Raw genomic sequence first — 22908 nt, 5'->3', positions numbered from 1 at the left:
CGCATCTTCCCATCTCCGGCTCGTTGCTGTCCGGGGCCTTGCCGTCGTCCACCACCTTGGATGCGCTCGACACGGCGTGGTCAACGTGGTCAACGAACAACACCGTCGGAAGTAGACTGTGCGTGGAGAGGCTGACAGCTGGGTCCACGGCCGCACACAAGGAAATGCCTCCTTATTACGCGCAAAATAATGATTCCTCCACCTGACATCTGGGACCCACCGGAAGGGCCTCTGTATTTCACAAAAATAACGTGCCCCCCGCTGACATGTCGGACCCACCAGCTATCTTCGCACGCAAGAAAGTGCCTCCTTATTACGCACAAAAAATGAATATTCCCCCTGCCAGCTGGAACCCAGCATAGTGGGAGGCTGACTTGTGGGCCTACCAATTTGACGGGGGCAGAGGGCTTTGTCAACTTAGTCAATATGAACGATTCTAGCTTCTGTTACCGTACGATGTTCATCCAACGGTCGTAGTGCTTCTTCAACCTCTGGTCTTCTTGCTCCAGCCGCCCAAACCAGCACCGGTCGTGCCGCGTGCTCCTGCCTCCCGTGGCCGGCTGTGATGTCGCGGAGACCTCACCGCCCCCTACTACTCCCACAGCTGGCCAGGCCATCCCTCTACTCACCCACACCCCCTGTTATTCTGAGGCGACAGCAGCCTCACACCGCAGCCGAACCAGTGAACCCTCGTACTCCTCTTCGCGTGGGCATCCACTGCTACGTCTTCCCGGCTCCAAGTCGTCCCCTTCCTAGTCCTCGCCATCGTCCATCGCCGTGGTGCTCTCGGCGTGGCGTAGTCAACATGGTCAAGGAACGACTTCCATCGGTCGTGGACTGTACGTGGAGAGTCTGACAGCTGGGTCCACGGCCGCAGCAAGGAAGTGCCTCCTTATTACGCGCAAAATAATGATTCCTCCACCTGACAGCGGGGAGCCACTGGACGGGCCACCGTATTTCACAAAAAAAACATTTCCCCCTGACTGCTGGGACCCACCAGCTACATCTTCAAACGCAAGGAAGTGCGTCCGGGCAAAAAAACGATTCGCCCCCCTGACTATTGGGACCCACCAGCTACATCTTCGCACGCAAGGAAGTGCGTCCGGGCAAAAAAAACAATTCGCCCCCCTGACTGCTGGGACCCAACAGCTACATCTTTGCATGCAAGGAAGTTCCTAACAGTCGGGACCCACCTGGTCGAAGCATACGTAGCGTTGTCATTCTGGTCGCGAACGTGTACATACATATATATTGGTGGATGTAGAGGCGCGCACGTGTCATAGTAGAGGCGCGTACGTGTCGTAGTAGAGGTGCGTACGTGCCGTAGTAGAGGCGCGTACGTGTCGTAGTAGAGGCGCGCATGTAGCATGTACAGGTACGTACAACGGCCAGGGTGCAAGAAAGAAAATACGGCCACGTATGTGTACATACGGGCGGGGTCTCGAACGCCTACTCGCGCATACGTATGGCCAGGGCTCGTGTACATGGCTGGGTCGGAATGGAGAAACAGTGTCGTCGGTGTGTTCATGGGGAGGCAACGGAATGCGTCGTGTTCATGGGGAGGCAACGGAATGCGCTGTGTTCATTGGGAGGCAACGGAATGCGTGGGAGCCAACCCGCTGGGTCGGAACGGAATGCGTGGTCGTGTTCATCGAGAGGGCTTGGACGGAATAGGCGATGGAAACGAGGCCTGGCATACCGCACAACAGAGGAAACTGACCTCCTACGTTCGGAACGGGGTCCTGTTGATCGGGAGGGGTCTAGCGTATCGCAAAACGGAGGAAACGGACCTCCTACGGTCGAAACGGGGGTCCTGTTGATCGGGAGGGGTGTGGCATACCGCAAAACGGACGAAACGGACTTGTGTTGGAGCGCTACGGTCGAAATGGGGGTCCTGTTCATCAGGAGGGGTGTGGTGTACCACAAAACGGGACTCTACGGGATACTGTTCATCTCCATCGTCGACCTCCTCCAGCCTTCATGGGCTCCTGTTCATCCAGCCTCCACCACGCGCTACTCCACCGACTACTGTTCAACCACCCCTCTACAGGCACCCCTCCACCATCTACTGTTCATCCAGCCCTCCACACCACGGGGTCCTGTTCAACCACCCCTCCACGGGCACCCCTCCATCGTCTACTGTTCATCCAGCCCTCCACCACACCACGGGGTCTTGTTCATCCAGAGGCAATGCCACCGTTCACTGTTTATCCAAACCCCCCGCAACGCTCACTGTTCATCCCAGAGGCAGCATCGATCGGCTTCAGTTAGCAGCAGTAGCAAAGGAATCACTCGATCGGGTTCAGTTAACAGCCATCGATCGATCGCTCGGGTTTAGTAACGCGTAGCCTGCAGTGCAATCGCTCGGGTTCAGTTATAGCCCAACGCCTCGCTCGGGTTCAGTTAGAGCCAACGCCTCGCACACACGTGCGTACGTGTACGAGAGAAACGCGCATCGCTCGGCCCCCGACCTTCCATCGTAATCGTGAACTCCCCAAAATTCCCCCCCCCCGCTTCTACCATGGTTTTTCCGTCATGGACGGCCCAAAGAATGTCATGTAGCTGCGTCTCCGGCCCGCCCAGGATGAAAAGCCCATTTTCTGTCATGATTTTTTGTCATAGAAGTAGGAGCCCACCACATCTATGATGATACCAGGTTTTGTCACAATTATCGTCATAGAAGTGTCATATGTTATGATAGAAAAAAATTCGTTCGGCCCAAAATGTCACGGATGTGTCTTTTTTTGTAGTGCATGATATTACAAACATGGGTCTCATGACCCAACATACAAAGTCACACAAGCAACAAGCGGAAGCATAAACCTGTCTGACTACAGGCAGCTGGAAAAAAAAGGAGGCTAAAAAGCCTGTCTATCTACAAGACCCTCCATAGGAACCAGACCTCTGTTTGGGATTCCCAAGCTAATCATCGAAGCCCACGTGGAACTACTATTGAGACTAAGTCTCCTGTGCAAAAACATAAATTAAGCAAATGAGAGTACAAATGTACTCAGCCAGACTTACATCAGAACTATCTACTTATGCATCATGTATCAAGAAGGGGGTTGTGGATTTTAACTACATGAAGCTAGCTTTGACTTAGTGGCTATCCTGTGCTACGACTACCAGTAACTCTTTGAGGTGAGAAAGTGTACACGAGTCCACATATTCACCATATCAATACACCACTATGGTTTCTCTCCTGTATCCCTAGGAGAAGGCCATCCATAGCACTCACACTTATCTTGCGTATTTTAGAGTATCAACTTCAAGTTGTCTATGAAACATATAAGTCTTCCAAGTAGTCCATATCCGCGGACGTAGCTATTCAAATAGATCATATTACCCTGCAGGGGTGTACTTCTTCACACGCGCTCTCACTACTTACCACCATATACACGTCATGTATCTCGGTAACCTTCAAGCGGAAGCCTAGCGAGGGTGTCAGCCACAACCTGACTAACCACGCAGTGCTCTAGTCCAGGTTTATCGCATATCTTAGAACTGACCCGCAACAGAAGTCCGGCCGGAGTTTCCATCATGGCCCCAAACGATGTGCGCAGGGTTCCCAAGCCCACCTCGACGAATGGAACTACGCTTGGTACACCGTGCCACTGTTCCTAGTCTGTCCCAAGACCACTTGTACCATGTGCCACTTGGTAGACAAATAGCACTACCTATAAACACCAGAAACTATTTGCAACTCCTGGACAGAGATCAAGGCGATTAATAACTCGAGAGGAGTCATATTTCAGGGCCCAATGTGTGGTACTAACTGTCTTGGATCACATGCATAGAACTCAGTTCCTGAGGGCAGTCGCAATGAGACAGCCCACCATGTACTCCTACATGGCCTCTCATTGGTACCTTTACCAAATCGTGTTCACACACTTAGCTCTCAACATCAAAACATGATCACAACATTCCAATTCATTCCCGAATGAATCATACCCGACACAACTCTAAGCAATAGCATGCATAGCAACCAAACATGGATGAGTAGTCACAACATGGCTCAAACAATTCCTAATTATGCTAGACTGTTTTAACTATTTACTGTGACAAAGATAGGTCATGCAGAGGAATGGGTTCAACTACCGCAACAGGTAACAGTTGAATCGTTGTTGTCCTAATGCCATAAAGGAGAGCAGGAGCAAGAGAGTGAGATTGTATTGAAATGACCAAGGGGTTTGTTTGCGTAGCACTTCTAAAGATAGTATAGCTATTAGCTCTTCATCGGTGTCAATGATCACGACGTCGGAACCGTCTTCTACCGAGAAGGAACAACACGAACAAACAAAGGGAAAGAAACACATTCAATGTAATGCACAACAAAATTAATGGCATGACATGTTAAGGTACTGAATTGACCTAATGCAATAGTTAGTCATATTAATTGAAGCAAACATATAACAAATTCCAAATCCAAAACTAATTACCATATATTCCATAATCATGAATTGTCCTATTTGGTGATGTTAACTTTTTCAAACATGCATGAACATGGCATAAACAGATTCTTCATATTTTTTGATAATTTTTCATATATAAATTATTTCATTTGGAGTTACGGTTAAAATTCTATGGGTTTTGAAGTTTGCAACATTTTCTAGAATTTATAAAATCATTTTTGATTTAATAAAAACCAAAACAGTAATTATGATGTCAGCCTTATGTCAGCGAGTCAACTGTGTTGATCAAGGTCAAACCTGACGCATGGGGTCCACACATCAGTCGCATTGTGGCTGACCCGGTTTAATCCCATGCTGACTAGGGTTTGACCAGTAGGGGGCGGCTGTCAACGATTGTGGGTGCTGGTTAATTAGTGTTGATGATGGAATTAGCCAGTGGCTCACCGGCGTCATTCGCCGGCCGACCATTTCCGGCCATGGTCGGACGAGAGGCTAGGCGCGTTGGAACACCTGTAGCGCAGGGCATCCAATGGTGGCGTTAGCATATGATGGGGCTGGCTGGAGAGGTGTCGGCGGCAGAGCTCGGCTCGTAGGGATGGCAGCTAGCAGACGGGAACGATGGCGCAAGCATAGGGGAAGGAGCAGGAGCTCATAGAGGTGCAGCAGAGAAGATGAGCGGGCTCAGGGACAGCTTGAACAAAGTGAATCGAACAAAGGCATTCGTCGTCCATGGCGATGAAAACAGGCTCGATGGCGAGGTTTCAAGGCACGAGGGGACGCCATCTTCAACTTGGAGATGCGGAGGAGAGCGGTGATGCTCTTGGACATTGCAGTGCGACATTCTGACGTCGGTCGTTGGGTGGTCTTGGGTGGTGCTCAAGATCGAGGCTGGAGGAGAGGGAGAAAGGTCCAGAGCGAGGGAGAAGGGAGAGTGGATCGTGGCTGTTTCCAGGCGCAAGGGGTGGCACGGGGGAGAACCAGGAGGTGGCACGGGACGTGGTTGCGGCTGCGTGTGCGGGGGACACGCACCAGTGCCTACTGGTGCAGGGAAGAAGATGGTCCAGCCCCTGGTGGGCTGGGCTGTCCTGCTGGGCCGCCAAGTAAGTCGGGTAATTTCCTTTTCTTTTTTTCTTTCTCTTTTCTGTTTTTCTGTTATTTAATCTTTTGCCACTGTTTTTGAATTCAAACAAAATTCAAACAATGCCAAAAATCCTTGAGTATTTTTATGTTGCTTCATGGACTTTTCCAAAAGCACATAAATTACTACAGGGTTATTTGAAAATACTCCCTCCGTTCCTAAATATAGGTCTTTTTAGAGATTTCAACAAGTGACTACATACGGAGCAAAGTGAGTGAATCTACACTCTAAAATATGCCTACATACATCTGTATATTGTAGTCCATTTGAAATGTCTAAAAAGACTTATATTTAGGAACGGAGGGAGTATATCCTAAATATTATGAATATACATCCAAATTCAAATAAAATAATGATTTAAATTCAATGTCCCAAAATATTCCTGAAAAATGTTCCTAAATTTTGGTTTGATATTTAAGTCTCGCCAAAATTCTCAGAATTTTTAAAGGAATTTTGGAACATTGAATGCAATTTTTGGGGTTTTGTGCCCTTTAATTAAATTTTGAGGCTTTGGATTTTTCCTTAATTCAAATTTCTTTGAATTTAAATATGCATGGTGATGCTCACTAATGCAATTATTTATAGGCAATTATTCTAGGGTTGTGACACCGCATTCAGTTAACGTATTGGAAAAATTGGCAGAACTTTAGTATTTTTAATTCGTCATACATTATAGGATAATTTACGTAAATCATTTATTGTTATTTCTTAATGTGGTTAATGGGACGATGTACACTTTTGAATAACCATCTAACTTTGGAACAAAATAAATTGCAAAATTAATTTGGTAATACATAGCTAAAATAAGCATATCCGGATAAGATGCATGGACTTCCTGAGAGAAACCAAAGTTCTTTGTTACAGAAATTTGTTCCCTCGGTCCATTATAAGCACTTTTTAATGAAAGAAAATACTTGGTTTGATGATGCATTTATGAAAATAGTGCACGTCCTTATTTTGTGAGCGTAGAGTTAAAAGTTTCTCGATATAGCCTCCCCATCTTGGTCAATCCTCCACTATAATCAGATCTCCCCACCTTGACAAAACCATCAACCTAATTTCCATTGCTCATTTTATCCCTCTGTTGGCAATGGGTCGCAAGAAGATTGCCCTCGAGTACATCAACAACGAATCGAGTCGGCGCCGTACCTTCGAGACGCGTGGTAAGAACCTAGCAAGTAAGGCAGATGAGGTTTCTATCATGTGCAACGCCAAGGCTTGTGTGTTGGTGTACGACGAGGGCAATGCGGCGCCAAAGGTGTACCCGTCCCACGCCGATGCAGTGGATATCCTGAATCAGTGCAAAAACATGCCAGAGGGACAGCTCAAGAAGGCGGTGAACTAGGAAGACTTCCTCACCCAGCGCCTCAACAAGCTCCAGGTCAAGGAAAACATTGTACGAGACCCCGAGATCAGGATCCTGCTACACAAGGCCATGCTCGGCAGTGACCTCCCCGACCTCAAAGTCGATGAAATCACCAGCGTCAGTAGCAGGCTAGAGGAGATCCTCGAGAGAATGGGCGATAGCATTGCAAAATTTAGTGGAAAGCCTCCTGTCTTGCAGCCACAGGCACCATATGTCCCTGACAACATGGACATGGGGTCTTCGGCAACGTATCAGGCATCACCGCTAGCTCCACATGTCCCCAAAAACATGGACATGGGGTCTCAGGTGATGAATCAGGCGCCATCGTCCACTCCATACGTCACTGGAAACATGCACATGGGGTCTCCAATGATGTATCATGTGCCGCCGCTACATGAGGGTTGGCTCGAGAAGGTGAGATCTGGAAGGGACCTCGACGCCCTGGTCCATAATGGCTATAGCACCAATAGGCATGATGGTGCCTACACCAGCACCGGTGTCGGCTATAGCACCAATGGGCACGACGGCGCCGGTACCAGTGACAACGATGGCTCTTCCGGTGGGATGAAGCCCTTTGATGTGGGGTTTGGTTGGCAATCGGGCGGCGTCGATCCTGAAGAATCATCTTGGAGTCTTTTCCCTCCCATGTAAGGTAGGATGGAGAGAAGTTTTTTTCCCGTAGCGTGCAATGCATGGCCAGCTACGCGCGTCGTCTAGTTTGATTTAGCTTGGCATAGCTAAGAGGCAGGAAAGCCAACCTTAACAAGTTGAGACATTCTGTCTCTCAGTGGTGCTCTTTGAGTCTAGACATTTTTATTTTAGTAGTTGAAATTGTTGTTATAGATTTCTTCCATGGCCGCCATTTTTATTTTAGTCATTGAAACTATCTCTTCCATGGTCTATTTATTTGATCTTTGTTGTTCAGTTGGTCATAACTCGTAAGTTGCGTCTACTCTTTTTGTCAACATGTTTTTGTGAGGTATACTATGTTTTGGTAATAAAGTTTTTATTTACTCTTAACACGTGAGTGATGCAAGTATGAAGAGTCCACTCCAATTTTGACGTATATAGATGCACACAATCTATACAAAGCTAATAATTGTGGAAACAAAAAACATAACATTGTTTGACACAAAAAGAAGAACAGTTTAAAGCAATCTAAGACAGATCCAAAGTGAACATTGTTCATGTTCGGAAACGATCTCCTTAGCCGTCAGCTCCATCTTAATACATGCCACCATATATAAAGAGCTCCCAGTGCTCCAGATATTGTGGTACGAGCCAAGTGCGGAGCCAATGCGTACATAGGTTAATAACCGACAATGTAGAAAGATATCTTCCATTTGTCAAAACCATAATGTTCATGCATAATGATAGCGCCTAGACCAGGGCCCCCATGCCTACTAAGATAAAAGATCTCATTTTTTATGTATACCTCAAATCCAATTACCAAACAAGTTTTGAAAGCTTTGGATGAATACAAGTTATGCATGACATGTATTATAAGCCATATAACATGAGCATACTTGCTCAAAGAATATGTGCTTAATTTTCTCATCATGATAGTAGAAACAACATTTCTACTCCCTTGTCAGTTTTTCTTTGCTAGAGTTTCCCTCGTTAAGATGACCCCTCTACGTAAATACCATAGGAAAAACATTAGTCTTTGGAGGAACCTTAAGCTTAAAAATAAACATGTTGTTAATTGGTGCATCAATATCTATAAGATCTGGTACAGTGAGTTCATAAAGAAGAGTCCATCTTGATGTAAGTTCATAGAAACTCATATGTCTCGTGCTACTACCTCCGTCCCAAAATACAAGACATTTTTAAAATTTGAACTGCAAAAATGTCTTATATTTTCAAATGTAGTATAAATTAACAACATTCAGACACTCTAGTAGATCCTTCCATGCTACTAACAAAGGCCTAAACATGTCACGTCTGAAGTCCACATCTAGCAGAAAGTTACCCAACACCTCTACTATTATGACATGCTTATGACACAGTAAAAGCCCTAGGTACTAGTAGATGCTAAGGCGGAGCATTGCTCAACTATGAGTCGTGCCAAAACCTAACATGTGAGTCGTCCTTGATAGTGAAGGTTCAAACCAGAAAAGGTGTTGCCAACCCAAAAGTGGAAGCCTCCAGATTTACTTTGGACTTGGGACAGAGCCTTAGAATGCATATATTTATTACCGAGTATATCATGCCATAACTCATAGTCAATAAGAGTCCTAAACAACCATTTACTAAAAAGCATGATAGTTTCAGCCACTATATATTGGATACTAACTAAGCCACATTATTCTTCATCAACGGGATAGAACCGATGCTCCCAAGGAGGTCAACCCGCCTAGAGAGAACCAAGATTATTGTAATAAAATTTTCAAAAGGTAGGTAGGAATCTGCGAGGCATTCGGAGACCACTAGATTTGAATGCATGCCCAACAAAAAATGCTAAAGGGGCAAATGAAATGAGGTTCTCAATGGTCTCTTCATCAATAGCAGTACATAGGATGCAAGAATAATCGATATCAACAGTGAAGTGTCTCCGCTTCAGCATATTTTGTCTATTAAACCTATTATAAATAAGTAGCCACACAAATAATTCCAACTCAATTTTGGCTCTTGGAAGAAAGATGTCATATAAATAACCATGTTAGAACTCATAGAGGTGATAAGAGCCAATCCTCTCTAGAGGAAAGTATCTTCCTTTTACAACTATCGAGACACTTTTCATTGTTTCCTCCAGGTGTTTCCTTAGCAATCTACCATAAGTAGGAAATTTATGTTAATGGCACAAATTACCATTCAATTGACCTTTGACATATTATATTTGTCAATGTCTCTTTTTATGGAATATATATGTAAATGGATATGTAAAGCAGACTGTAAGAGGTGCTGGATCGCTTCAATGTTCGTGACGAGCTCGACGAGAATGGCATGGAAATGGAGTGGCAAAATACAAGTTATAAGGATATAAGGTGAATGGGTACAAAAGGAAATAAAAGTGACATACCAGTGATGAGTTACGGTTGGAGCTATAGGTGACAAGTTTACAAGGTTAATATATTTTTATTTTACAAGTGAGACCTATATATGTTGTCACATTGGCTAAATAATGTGAACAAAATAAGGTATGTGTTTTTACATTGCATTCAATACTAAACACACAATTCTTCCATGTTTTACAGATTTCAAATGGGTCTGCCTAGACTGTGGGGAGGTAAGTGCAATGGTTTACATGTTTGTGGAGGAGCATGCTAGCAATGATAGTAGGTAAATGAAGTTATAGGGCCATATAAACTGATTTCTAAATTAAAGGTAAGTGGAAAAATCAAGGATGGACATGAGGGCTAGATTTCTACGACACAAGATTAAAAACAATATGATTGGTTTGCCAATATGCAAGTAGGATTTGCAAAATTATAAAGATGATGGTGAGTGGGTAAGGTAAGTTAGACCAGTAGATGTATGAATATCCATTGGTGATGAGGACATAAGGTGGATAATGTTGTTAGCCAACTCAAATGACATTGCATGGCCAGCTACGTGCATCTCGTCTCGTTTGATTTAGTTTGGCATAGCTATGCAGGAAAGCCAGCCTTAATAAGTTGAGACATTCTATCTCGCTGGTGCTCTTTGAGCCAAGTCATTTTTTTATTCTAGTAGTTGAAATGTTGTTATGGATTTCTTCCATGGTCCATTTCTTCCATTTTTATCTCTCGTTGAAACTGTTATTTCGGATCGCTTCCATGATATGTCTGTTTGATCTCCGTTGTTCAGTTAGTCATAACTTGTATGTTGCACTTGCTCTTTTGTCAACGTGTTTTTGTGAGGCATACTATTTTCTGGTAATAATTTTTTTATTGGCCCTTGATGTTCACTCTGATTTTGAAGGAACTAGATGCACACAACATGTACTAAGACATAATATTCTTGGAAACGAAAACACATAATGTTATTTGACGCAGAAAGAATAACAATAGCAAGCAATCTAAGAAGACAGATTCGAAGACAACACCTTCCATGTTTGGAAAAGACCTTCTTAGTCATCCTCTCCATCTTAGTACATGCCATCATAAAGAGCTCCATGTGCTCCAAACACTATAGTACAGGCAAAGTACGGAGCCAATGTCTACACAAGTAAATAACTGTGGCAGTGAAGAAAATATATTTTATTTGTCAAAACCACATCATTCTTGTATAACCATAACGCCCGAACCAAGGTTGTCGCAGCTACTAAGATAAAAGATCTCGTATTTTTATATATGCCGAATGGCCAATTACCAAACAAGTTTGGGATGCTCCGGGTAGAATACAAATTATGTGCGACCTGTATTATAGGCCATACACCATGTCTACTTACAGTCAAAGAATATGTGCTTAATTGTCTCGTCATGTCATGCCCCCCCCATTTTCTTTGCAAGATTTTCCCTTGTTAAGATGAATCTTCTGCATAAATGCTATACGGAAAATATTAATCTATAAAGGAATCTTAAGCTTCTAGATCACCTTATTGTTAATAGGTGCATCAGTACTCACAAGCGATGGTACAATGAATTCATGGAGAAATTTCCATCTTCATGTAAAGTCCATCAAAATTTGTATGTTCCATGCTATAAATTAACAACATATAGCTGCTCCATTAGATCCTATTCCAGGCTACTAAGTTCTAATCATGTCATGTCAGAAGCCACAAATGGCGTTCTAATCATGTCATGTCAGAACCACAAATGGGTGCAAGTTACCTACCACCTCTACTATTATGTCGTGCTTATGATGCAGTATATGAAAAAGCCATAAGTACTAGGAACTGAGGTGATGCATTTCCCAACCATGACCTATGACAAAACCAACATGTGATTTGTTATTGCTAGCGAAGGTTCCAAACCAGGAAAGGTGTTGCCTCCTCGTCATCGAACCAACCCAAAAGTGGTACCCCCATATTTAACATGGACTTGCCTTGGATCCCATTTATTTATTACTGAGTATATCAATGCCTTAACTCACCTTATTAGGAAGCTTGAAGCAACCATTGATTTAGAATGACGATATTTTGCCAATATATATTGGATGTCTACACCGCCTTGATTTTTTGGGGCAACAAGATAGATGTTGGCCACTCCCGAGGTGGTTGGCACGTTTACAGAGGACCAACATTGTTGTAATAAGCATTTCAAAAAAGTAGATTGCCATCAAAGATCATTTTAGCTTGGTATCAAAGTAATCTGTGAGTCATTCGGAGACCACTGGATTTGAATGACAGGAAATGTTGAGATGCTTAATTGTCTCAGGGTGCAAGAATAATTGATACCAACATTAAATTGTATCTGCTTCCGCATATTTGGTATATTAAACCTATCAAAATAAATAGCCACACAAATAATTTCAACTTAACTTTGGCACTGGGAAGAGAGACATCATGTAAATAACCATATTAGAACCCATAGAGGTGTTAATAACCACTCATCTCTAGAGGACAAACGTGTCCCTTTCCAACTATAGAGACACTTTCATGCTCCTAAAATCAAACACGTTCTATAAAGAATCATAAAAACAGTCATTATTTTTTTAAAAAAATCTTCAGATTATTTCAAAAAGAAAAGTGATCCTTAGTCTGAAAATTCCTGCCATTCCGAATATGCCTGAATATTGTTCCCCACTATTTATGTGGAAGAGGAAAACGCATTGGGCACGGATCTGGGAAGTGATTGATTACTTGAAAGAGGTAGGTGTGCAGTGAGACGAGGAAAGGGAAAGCGATGTTGGATTTGGTAGTGCCGTGCTGGAAGAGATAAAGAACGGCTTGGTCAGAGACTCAGAGGAGACTTCCGCTTCAGGTAGTACCCTTTTTTCGCCAGCGGAAGAAATGGAATTGAGAACAAACACGAAGCGCACGTGTCGTTCTCCAGTCCAACTAGCACTACTTTCTGCTTAACAACCGTTACGCATTGGATGACTGCACAGTGTGCATAGCCGGTCGTCAATGGCATGCACGGAACTAACTCTTTGAAAGAAACACGGCCACACAAACCACTTTACACTTTTGAAGTGCTTTAACCCGAGCATACGTCTCAAACACTCTGAATTATTATTTCTGGAAATCAGGTTCCTTCCATCATCACGCGAGATGGATTTATTCGGAATACAAGCCGTTCATCAGGAAAAGATGAAAAAGGGATCGGTACAAACAGGTGCTTGTTCCGGCTCCCTGGAGATGCGAGAAAAATCAGAAGCTGTAAAAGGTCCACACAGCCAAAGAAAGAAAGGCGGCAAGCCACAAACAGAGTGTTCCGAGCTCAAAATTATTCGCAGCCGCGAGACCAGAGAGTAGGCTTCCCTGGTCAGGTGGCTTGTAGAATTGGGGACGGGATTTTGTATGGGGATACAATCTGAAGACCCTGTCCACCTTGTCCAGCTTCCACCGAAGTTATATACGATATCAGCATATCAATATAACAACTCCTCGAACACAGGGTCCACGCTGCGCTGCCACTTCATCTCGTATAGATTCAGAAGCTTCTCGGCAGGTGTCACTCCTGCACAAGAGTAGATTGAGAATTATCATCTGGAGAAGGCGCAGTTCACAGCCCGCCGTCGCAAAGCTAGTACTCCCTCCGTCCCAAAATTCTTGTCTTAGATTTGTCTAAATATGGATATATCAAGTCACGTTTTAGTATTAGATACATCCGTATCTAGACGAATCTAAGACAAGAATTTTGATCATCTGGAGTATTTATCTTGATCAAGTGAATAAAAGTGTTCTGAAAGCGTCACCTGTTCTAACAACTTCGTCGACTTCTCTCAGGAAACCAACCTCCTTGTATCCTCTTCTTTCTAATCCATTCTGCACCACCACAATAGGATCGTTATCACAAGCAGCATGTTTGTAGACTTATGGGAAAGGATTAGTAGCCAGAAAATAGGGAGTTACCTTAGCTAACTGGAGAACATCTTCAGCTAAATCTCTTACATACCCATCCCGGAATGGCGTCTTCAAACCAGTTACTGGCACCTGATCAAATAAAACACACGATCACTCACAATTCAAGTAGAAATTTATGCCTCTCAAATCTGCTAGTGCAAATTCTAGTCTTCTAATTGATGTTTCCAAACGACAACAGTTTCTACCACTAAGGATAAAGAGCAGAAATATCTTGAGATACCTTCCGTCTCAACATCTCTCTTTCTTCCTTTGTCCAGTCAGAAGTCATGTCAATAATGCTCTGTAATGATTCGTCGTCATACAACAACCCAACCTGCAGAGAAGGACAAATCAGATGCAAAGCTGATTCTGAGTTTTGCAACGAAATGGAAGTTACTTGTTCCATTTCAAAATATAAGGCGTATTTTGACTGTAATCTCGTATAATATTTAGTTATGGTTACAAGATCAGTCATAAGATGTGCTTTTGGATATGATGGATCCAATCATGTTGTCTATTTAATGTAACATAAACCACATATCATTAAAACTAATTGTTGGTCAAAGCACCAATTTGGACTGTCAAAATATGCCTTATAATTTGAAAAAGGAGGGAGTACTAATTAGTACAGTAACAATGAACATACTGCCCATGTCTGTGCTGTAAATGAGACTCTGTAGATATACATAACAAATGCAGGAAGAGTCAGCAAACAAACCCAAAATGCAGGCAAAGCACACAATCTCCTCCAAGGTCCACCATCAGCACCTCTCATCTCCATGTATCTCTTCAACCTAACCTGCAAGGAGAATAAAAAAGAACAACTGATTGTTGAAGTGAAACAACACCAATTAATATGTCACCATGCCAACCAAATCAAAGGTAAACCTCAGGAAAAATTGTTGTTAGATGGTTCTCCCAATCGTTCAAAGTGGGCAACTCCCCTGGAACCTGTGGGAGCTTTCCTGCCATGAAATCCTGCAAAATACACACAAGCCAAATAAGAGTTCTATAAATTTCCAACAGCTAAAGTCATGTAGCCAAAAGCTTCAAAATAAGATACTCCCTCCGATCCAAAAAAAGTGTCGTAGCTTTGAACTAAGGTTAGTTCAAAGCTGCAACACTTATTTTGGATGAGGGAGTAACATTTACAAAGTTTACAGCATATAACTGCAGAAGTACTAAGATATTAGAGACAGGAAGAGACCCGAAATGACATTCCAGTACAGTCAATGTAAGTCTTGTTCCGGTATACAAAATACATTGGGACGTCCAATGCATAGTCCACATATTGCTCAAATCTGCAACCAAGAACAAATTATAATTAGAACTCGTTTAAACTGAAAGCCTCATTTTATGTAGGAATTGTTGTTGACCAAAATGACGCCATCAATCAAATAGCTGGCATTCTGGGTGGCGAACAAGGAGAAGTTTGCATTAATGCATACCCAAATGTGTCATCAAAAACAAAAGGAAGCATCCCCGAGCGGTTGTTATCAGTATCAGTCCATATATGGCTGCAGATGATGATAATGTGTTAGCAGCTCCATACAACAGAACAGCACATTAAGTTCTGAAAGCAATGAAGTAAACACCTTCTTAAACTGAGAAACCCATTTGGTTTTCCTTCTTTAAAGGGAGAATTTGCGAATATTGCTGTCGCGATCTGTTAAACAAGCAAGTCAGGTTAGTGCAACAACAGCAAAGTAAACTGTCAGGAAGAATGGAAGATAATACAGATACCCACAGGCTGCAATGCAAGGCTAGCACGGAATTTTCTTATCATATCTAGCTCTGAACTGAAATCGAGATTAACCTGCATGCCAGAATAGTGAACTCTTAATTGAACTTGTTTAGTGAACACATGAATACTGTATACTAGCCTGTTTGATATCAAATGAAATAAAGGGCTGTGAGTTGTCAAAACGGCCCATGAACACAACACTAAAAATGACAGTTACCTGTACAGTGCACGTGCGGAACATCATATCAAGGCCAAGAGTACCAACTTTAGGCATGTAATTCCTCATAATTTCATACCTTCCCTACAGAGTAGCAAATTGTATGATCAGACTTCACAGGAACCAGTAACAGTATAATTATGTTGCCTAGGGCAAATATGCCTAAATTACAAGTGAGGTTGTGCATGGAAGAAGACTACAGTGTGGGTTATCGATCATTTTGTGTTAACTGCCAAGTGCTCGATACAGTTGCAGTGGAGGATTTTGCTTAATGGTGTACCAAGCAAGAATGGGTGCATCAAAAGCCAGCATTTCGATATCAGCCCCATGGAACTATGTTGTACTAATAAACTACTAATGTGCAAACCATAAGTACGTTCTTAGATTTGCAACTTCATTTCTCGGAAATTAACTAGACTGGGATATAAATAAAAAAGTAAAAAAGGCCCTTTAACAGTCTAGCAACAGCACAAACTTCAAAACCTACATTTATGAGGTTTAAGGACAGAATTACCTTGGGCATTATTGGTATATCAGTCAGGGCCCATTTTGGCTGAAAACCCATTCCAAGAAATCCTACTCCCAATTCCTCTCCAACTGCTTTGACCTACAAAACCGGCAGAAGATTAAATCATAGCATAGAACAGTATAGACCTTCTCCACCAAAAATACATACATCATAGTACAATTAACTTTCAGCAAGTAAAACCTAGAAGGCGAATGTGCAAACAGAACCATGAGACAGTTCAATTTGTTTTTCATGAACCCACACAGTCTAATGGAAACTAACTCCGTGCCCAGTAAGGTTTGGAGGTCTTACAGATGCATGCATAAGATGATACAAACTTCCAGAAGAAACTAGATATTGGTGGTTGTTTAGTTCTCAATATAATTGACACGGTTTGTTGGGATGCGAATATACATTTCACGGCATGGACTTTGTACAATTTTGGGATATGAAATAGGATAATCTGATTAAAAAGAATTTTCTGGTGGGAACTAAATATGACATTATGATATGTCACAGGTGAAAATCCCGCAAAGTTACATTTCATAAATTTCTGTAAAAAGTGAATACTTATACATGCAACAGTTTGCTCACTAATAGATATTTACCTGATAAAGATGTGAATTGACCTCCGCACAAGTTTGATGTAATGTTTCGAGGGGAGCGCCACTAAGTTCAAACTGGCCACCAGGTTCTAGTGAAATGTTTTGCTTTCCCTGCGTCCATATAAATAAGTTGTCACAAAAAACACTATTGAGTGAAAACCATATATATCATATTTCTTTCCAGGCATAGTACCTGCTTGAGACCAATAACATGGTTTTCTTCCATTATCTTGTCCCATTCAAATCTCTCAGACAGCCCATTGAGTATAGCACTGATCTGATCATACGTTATAGGGCGCAATGTTTCGACATCAAAACCAAACTTTTCATGCTCTGTGCCAATTCTGTACAACAAAAAATTTACTCACGGAATGGACCAAATAACTAACCGAAATACTCGGTAGGAATTATACAGGAATAGAACTTCAAGAAAAACAAAAATATATTGTCAAATCTGAAATAATTTGAACACAGGCACCAGAACGATCTTCATCTCCAATAAATTTTATTGATCAAAAAAAATGAGCACACTACATTAACAAGATGTATTAAGTATGCGAAAAGATTCCCGTCAACCGGCCAATTTACAGCGCATCGTTGCCACCTCAGATGCACACCATGCGTCCCATGTGGGCCCTATCACCGTTCATCCTTTTTCTTTCTTATCTTAATCGCTAACGACTGAGAGCCGCTCGTTTCCCTTTTTTTTCCTCGTTCGTCTTCTGCAACATGCTTTCTGTTGAAAATCTACAACATGACCTCTGTTGCAAAAAGAAATCTACAGACGTTTCCGCAACATGATCTCTGTTGCAAAAATTCTGCAATATGACCTTTGTGGCAAAAAAGACTCTACAAACGTTTCCGCAACATTATCTCTGTTGCAAAAAATATTATGTAACATAAATTGTGTTGCAAAAAAAATCTACAGACGTTTCCGCGACATGATCTCTGTTGCAAAAAAAACTGCAACATAATCTATGTTGCAAAAGTTAGGATGCCCGTCAACGGCTTGATGACGCCAGATCTGGCGGCTAGCAACCCGGCCAATCTTTTGAAAAGATCAGTTGGTGGACACGTAGCACGCCCCATTAAGTATAGCATATCTAATCTTAGAGAGACTTTTTCTGTCATTTAGGACAATCATTTGTAAGCTTACTTTTTCCACGTATAGCATATTAACAAGTACTATATCAGTTTTGTGTACATATTGCAATTTTACTACTTCCAGCATTATATGAATGGACGAGCCGCGCCATTCGGCAACAGCATGACACAATGTATCCCCAAATTAGTTCCTAGCCTAGTATAACTATGCTAACCAATACCATGTGCCCCCTTCCGTGAACAACGCAGAGCTTCGTTTGCTAACTAGGCACAAGTAAAGTCACTTCAACGCATCCACCCTCTTATTCCTACAACTACAAGTGCTAACTACTGGCAAACATCACCCAGTTCGTCACTACAAGGCACTGATTCATGTGAAAAAACTCCGCCACTCTAGGGGCGACTGAACAGTAAATACTAAATCCCCAATTGCAGAGCTAAACAGTAAGCTGGGCAGTAAGAATCGGCTGCTCCAGCCATAGAACTACGTTCCACCTCCAACAGTAAGGAGCAGCACCAGCTTCTCACCTCCAGTTCTCCTTGGGCTTGCAGCCGGACGCGAGGTAGGCGACGAGGTCCTCCTTGGTGAGCGGCTCCGTCAACTTGGCCGCCTCCTCCGTCGGGGGGCTGGCCGCAACGGCCCCGCCGCGCCGCCTCCCCCTCCTGGCGGCCGCGGGGAGCCCTACCACCGCGAACCCCTGCCGCCCCCTCCTCCCGCTCGCCGCGCCCCCGTCCGGCTGGACCACCCGCGCCACCGCCAGGCGCGACGCGACCGCCATCACGCCCAGCCCGCCGAACAGAAACCTGAGACACAGAAAAAATCCGCACCAACGTTAATCCAGCGCGAATTGCGGGAATCCGACACGGTGTCGCCATCGAACCCCCGCCCAACCCACCTCGCCGCGCCCACCTAGCGAGAACCTGTCCGATTCTGTCTATTTGCAGGTGGGATTCGCCGCCGCGAGACGGAGACGCGCGGGCCGCCGTCCGCCGCTGCTGCTTGAGAGTCCGGAACGGAGGGGAGTGTGGGGCGTGGGATGGGGGCGGCGTCGGCGCGGTTATAAAGCGGTGGGGGCGGGGCCCGCGCGTCAGCAGCGACGACGCCTTGAAGTGCGCGATGCTGCTGCCGCTGCTGCTGCGCGCGTCATCCAATCCGCTCCTCCCTCCGCGAGTGAGCTGGGCCGGGGCTGCGGGGTGATTTGGACAGCTGGTGATTTACTAATCCTTCCCCCGCTTTCCTTTTTAGTTTTTCCTCGGTGGTGGAGGCGCTGGCCCTAATTATTATGGCTTGTTAATTGCTGGAATTAAGCTTCGCGGATGGTTCTCGTACCCCCACCACCGTCTCATGACGTCGGCGATGAGGTGGCACGCTGGGTGGCACGGCGGCGCCAGGATTTTTCATGCACGGCGATGGTGTTTTGCACGCTGGTTCGTCCTGGTGGTGCCTCAGCTCTCAAAACGACATCCAGAGCACGCGCTTCACCCTCGTGTTGCCGTTCAAGACAAGATGAAAACGGAGCAAAAATGTCGAGAGGAGATGTCAGGTGCTACGATGTCCTGTTGTACATTTGGATGATCATAGATCGAAATGAACCTTGCCCGTCTTCAAGGGCAGGTTCGCCCTGGATCATCGTGGCTTTCCGGACTGTACCGTTGCAAGCATCAGTGCACGTGCGCTTATACTACTAGTGTTTTCTTTTTAACTTTGGGCGACTTTACTCAATTATTTTCTGTTGCATCTCTTTGAGCAGGGACTTTACTCAATTATAACAGGGTCTTTTACAATGGTACGAACAAGGGAGTCGGAAGCTGATCATGCCATAACTTGAAAGTAGTTTTGTTCATAAAGCAAATGTCGAGCTAGCTCATGTCCGGCGCCATTCGCTTCACGACCACAATGCTCGATCATCCCAGTCATCGGCTATCACTACTCCCAAAGATCTAGATATTCTAAAGGATTTATCACAGCGTAAAACTATAAATCGCAGTCATCATGTATCGACGATCTTTGACGCTAAAAAATGGTTTTGATAATTTACAGTTCATTTCCTATTTTGTCAACTCTTATCAAGCACATATCACCAAACCCTAAATTTTAGGGCTTTTGTGCCACAAAAACCCTAGCGTGGAGAGGTATATAAGGGAGTAGGCATGGCGGTGGGGCAGCATCGGTATGGTTATTAAGTGGTGGTTGCAGGCCCGACTGTCAACATCACGTAGGGAAGAATGACAACATCACAGTTGCGTCGGTTACCGACGTCTAGAATGACGACATCACAATTGCGTGAGTATCGACATCTAGAGTGACGACAACACAGTTGCGTCAGTATCGACGTCTAGAATGGCGAGATCACAGTTGCTTCAGTTACCGACGTCTAGAATGACGACATCACTGTTGCTTCAGTTACCGATGTCTAGAATGACGAAATCACAGTTGCATCAGTATCAACGTCTAGAATGACGACATCACAGTTGCGTCAGTATCGACGTCTAGAATGGTGACATCACAGTTGCTTCGGTTACCGACGTCTAGAATGACGACATCACGGTTGCGTCAGTATCGACATCTAGAATGACGACGTCACAGTTGCGTCAGTATCGACGTCTTGGAGTGTGTTGTGTTTTCTGTCGATGTTGCGCCCATCATCAAATCCGCTTTGCCACCGCGGTTGTCGGAGAGGAGAGAGAGTGTAACATGATCTGACTGCTGATTATATATTGTTTTAATTTTTATTACATGTATTTCCTTCTTTTCCTTTTTAAATCATTCTTTATAAGTGAGTGGGGTTAGTGTCACTAATGATTATGTCTTGTTAATTGCAAAATTAAGCCACTCCGATAGCTATGTACACCCACAGTATGTTATGACGTGCGCAATGAGGTCGCGAAAACAACTAGAGCTTGGGTGACGTAATATGGAAAGTTTTACTTGCTGCCACAAAAACAAAAAAAAACCTAGGTTTTGGAGACTTCGAGGTTTCTTGAAAATGACATATAGAATTACGTGTTTTCAAAGAAAAAGGAAGTTTTTTTTTCTTTCCTCATGACGACGTTATTTCGGAGCTCCATTGCAGAGTTGCGTGAAGACGAAGAGAGAGAAAAGAAGAGCAACAAAACCAGAATAAAAGGAGCAACAAACTAGATTTTGCAGCAGACGCAGCGGTTGGAGAGAAGCACATTGGCACAAGTATGGGAGTGAACCCACCCCATTTCCACGGGCAGGTTCAGTCACTGGTGGTGCCTGGTTGATTGGTCTTTTGGTGCCGTACTACTAGAGCATCGAAGCATGTGGCTTATGGTACTTGTTTAATTAGCTTCTTCCCTCTGTTTCTTTCTCCTTCTCGCTGGATGGTCTACGTGCAAAAACAATTCTACTCCAGGGACAATAGCCTTGCCACGTGTGAACACTGCCCGACGCGTAATTGCGGACGAAATTGCGGGGTTCACAAATCCAGAACCACGCTAACGAGGACCTGTTTGGTTTCAAATAAGTCACCAACTTATAAGTCGAAAAGTAAAAAAAATGACTTATTTCGCCAAACAGACTCAACTTATAAGTCACCCCAACTTAAAACTTATAGGTCACCTTTTTTTACGTGGGTCCCACCACCTTTACATAAAAAACAAGATGGAAAGGTGTGATCAGGTGACTTATAAGTTAGATGACAAGCAAACAGACATGATTTATAAGTCACTGGTTTTAAGTCACCTGACTTATAAGTCAGATGACTTATTGGAACCAAACAGGCCCTAAGCCTATTAGAAGTAATCAGTGCTCCTCACATTCTAGCCCACAGGCGCGGTGAGGGGCTGGCAAACGGGAGCTTTTTGTTAGACAAAGCTAAGCTTTATTGATCATAATCCACATGGAATGGGATACATCATCAGGATTGGCCAACCAAATGTGGCGCTTTGGACCAAGATTATACGAATGCTTAGCTAGACTATGAGCCTCATCATTAACAGTGCGATTTTCAAAAATAAAATTACAACTAAAACTAGAAGCTCGAAGTTTGATTTATGTAATCACCGAACCATAGGGTCTTGGCTACCTTTTTTATGTCACTCACCACCTGCTTGCAATCGAATGAGATGATGAAGTTGCTTAGAAGGAGATCTTCTAGCAACGCAAGGCCCTCTCGTCACGCGACTGCTTCTAGTGTGGTTGGGTCCACTAGTGTAACACCTCGGATATAACTTTCCTTATTTGTACTCCAACTCTTGCCGTTTCCGGCGTTAAGTTATATTTATTTTCTCGGGTTCGGGTTTTGTCTCCGTATGTTGTTGTCGTTGTCATGCATCTCATATCATGTCATCATGTGCATTGCATTTGCATACGTCTTTGTCTCATGCATTCGAGCATTTTCCCCGTTGTCCGTTTTGCATTCCGGCGCTTCGTTCTCCTCCGGTGGTCATTTCTAGCCTTCTTTCGTGTGTGGGGATTAAACATTTCCGGATTGGACCGAGACTTGCCAAGCGGCCTTGGTTTACTACCGGTAGACCGCCTGTCAAGTTTCATATCATTTGGACTTCGTTTGATACTCCAACGGTTAACCGAGGGACCGAAAAGGCCTCGTGTGTGTTGCAGCCCAACACCCCTCCAATTTGGCCCAAATCCCGCCAAACTCTGCTCCATCATCTAGAGCGTTCGATCACGATCGCGTGGCCGAAAACCGCACCTCATTTGGACTCTCCTAGCTCCCTCTATGCCTATAAATAGACCCCTCCGTTTTCGGATCTCCTCCTACCTCCGAAACCCTAGAAATCGTCCCCGCACCGCGCCGGACAAAAATCTGCCGACGGACATTGTCCGGCCGTCCCCGCCGCCGCCACGTGTCGCCACCGCGTTCGTTCCCCGCCGCCGCCTCCCGCCGGCCCGCCAG

General features: G+C 44.0%; 1 protein-coding gene and 1 pseudogene across 1 annotated transcript; one reads left to right on the top strand and one right to left on the bottom strand.

The window, feature by feature from the left end:
• The first annotated feature begins 6640 nt into the window (after window positions 1-6640).
• Window positions 6641-7567, top strand: LOC123091956 (agamous-like MADS-box protein AGL80; annotated as a pseudogene).
• A 5423-nt stretch (window positions 7568-12990) lies between these two features.
• On the bottom strand, window positions 12991-19228 carry LOC606345 (glutamate--cysteine ligase B, chloroplastic). The gene is made up of 16 exons (XM_044602245.1): window positions 18922-19228; window positions 18554-18829; window positions 17115-17265; window positions 16925-17032; window positions 16323-16415; window positions 15809-15892; window positions 15595-15663; window positions 15443-15513; window positions 15296-15364; window positions 15055-15148; window positions 14736-14825; window positions 14566-14646; window positions 14089-14181; window positions 13857-13937; window positions 13700-13769; window positions 12991-13461 (listed from the first exon to the last, which is right to left on the bottom strand). Exons 2-16 carry the CDS (start codon window positions 18802-18804, stop codon window positions 13373-13375), a joined length of 1494 nt encoding a protein of 497 aa, XP_044458180.1. The 5' UTR covers window positions 18805-18829; window positions 18922-19228; the 3' UTR covers window positions 12991-13372.
• Window positions 19229-22908: the final 3680 nt, after the last annotated feature.

Source organism: Triticum aestivum, chromosome 1A (genome assembly GCF_018294505.1).
Source record: "Triticum aestivum cultivar Chinese Spring chromosome 1A, IWGSC CS RefSeq v2.1, whole genome shotgun sequence".
Taxonomy (NCBI): Eukaryota; Viridiplantae; Streptophyta; class Magnoliopsida; order Poales; family Poaceae; genus Triticum; species Triticum aestivum.
The sequence above is the reverse complement of the archived record's forward strand: the minus strand, read 5'-3'. Positions and strand labels throughout refer to the sequence as shown.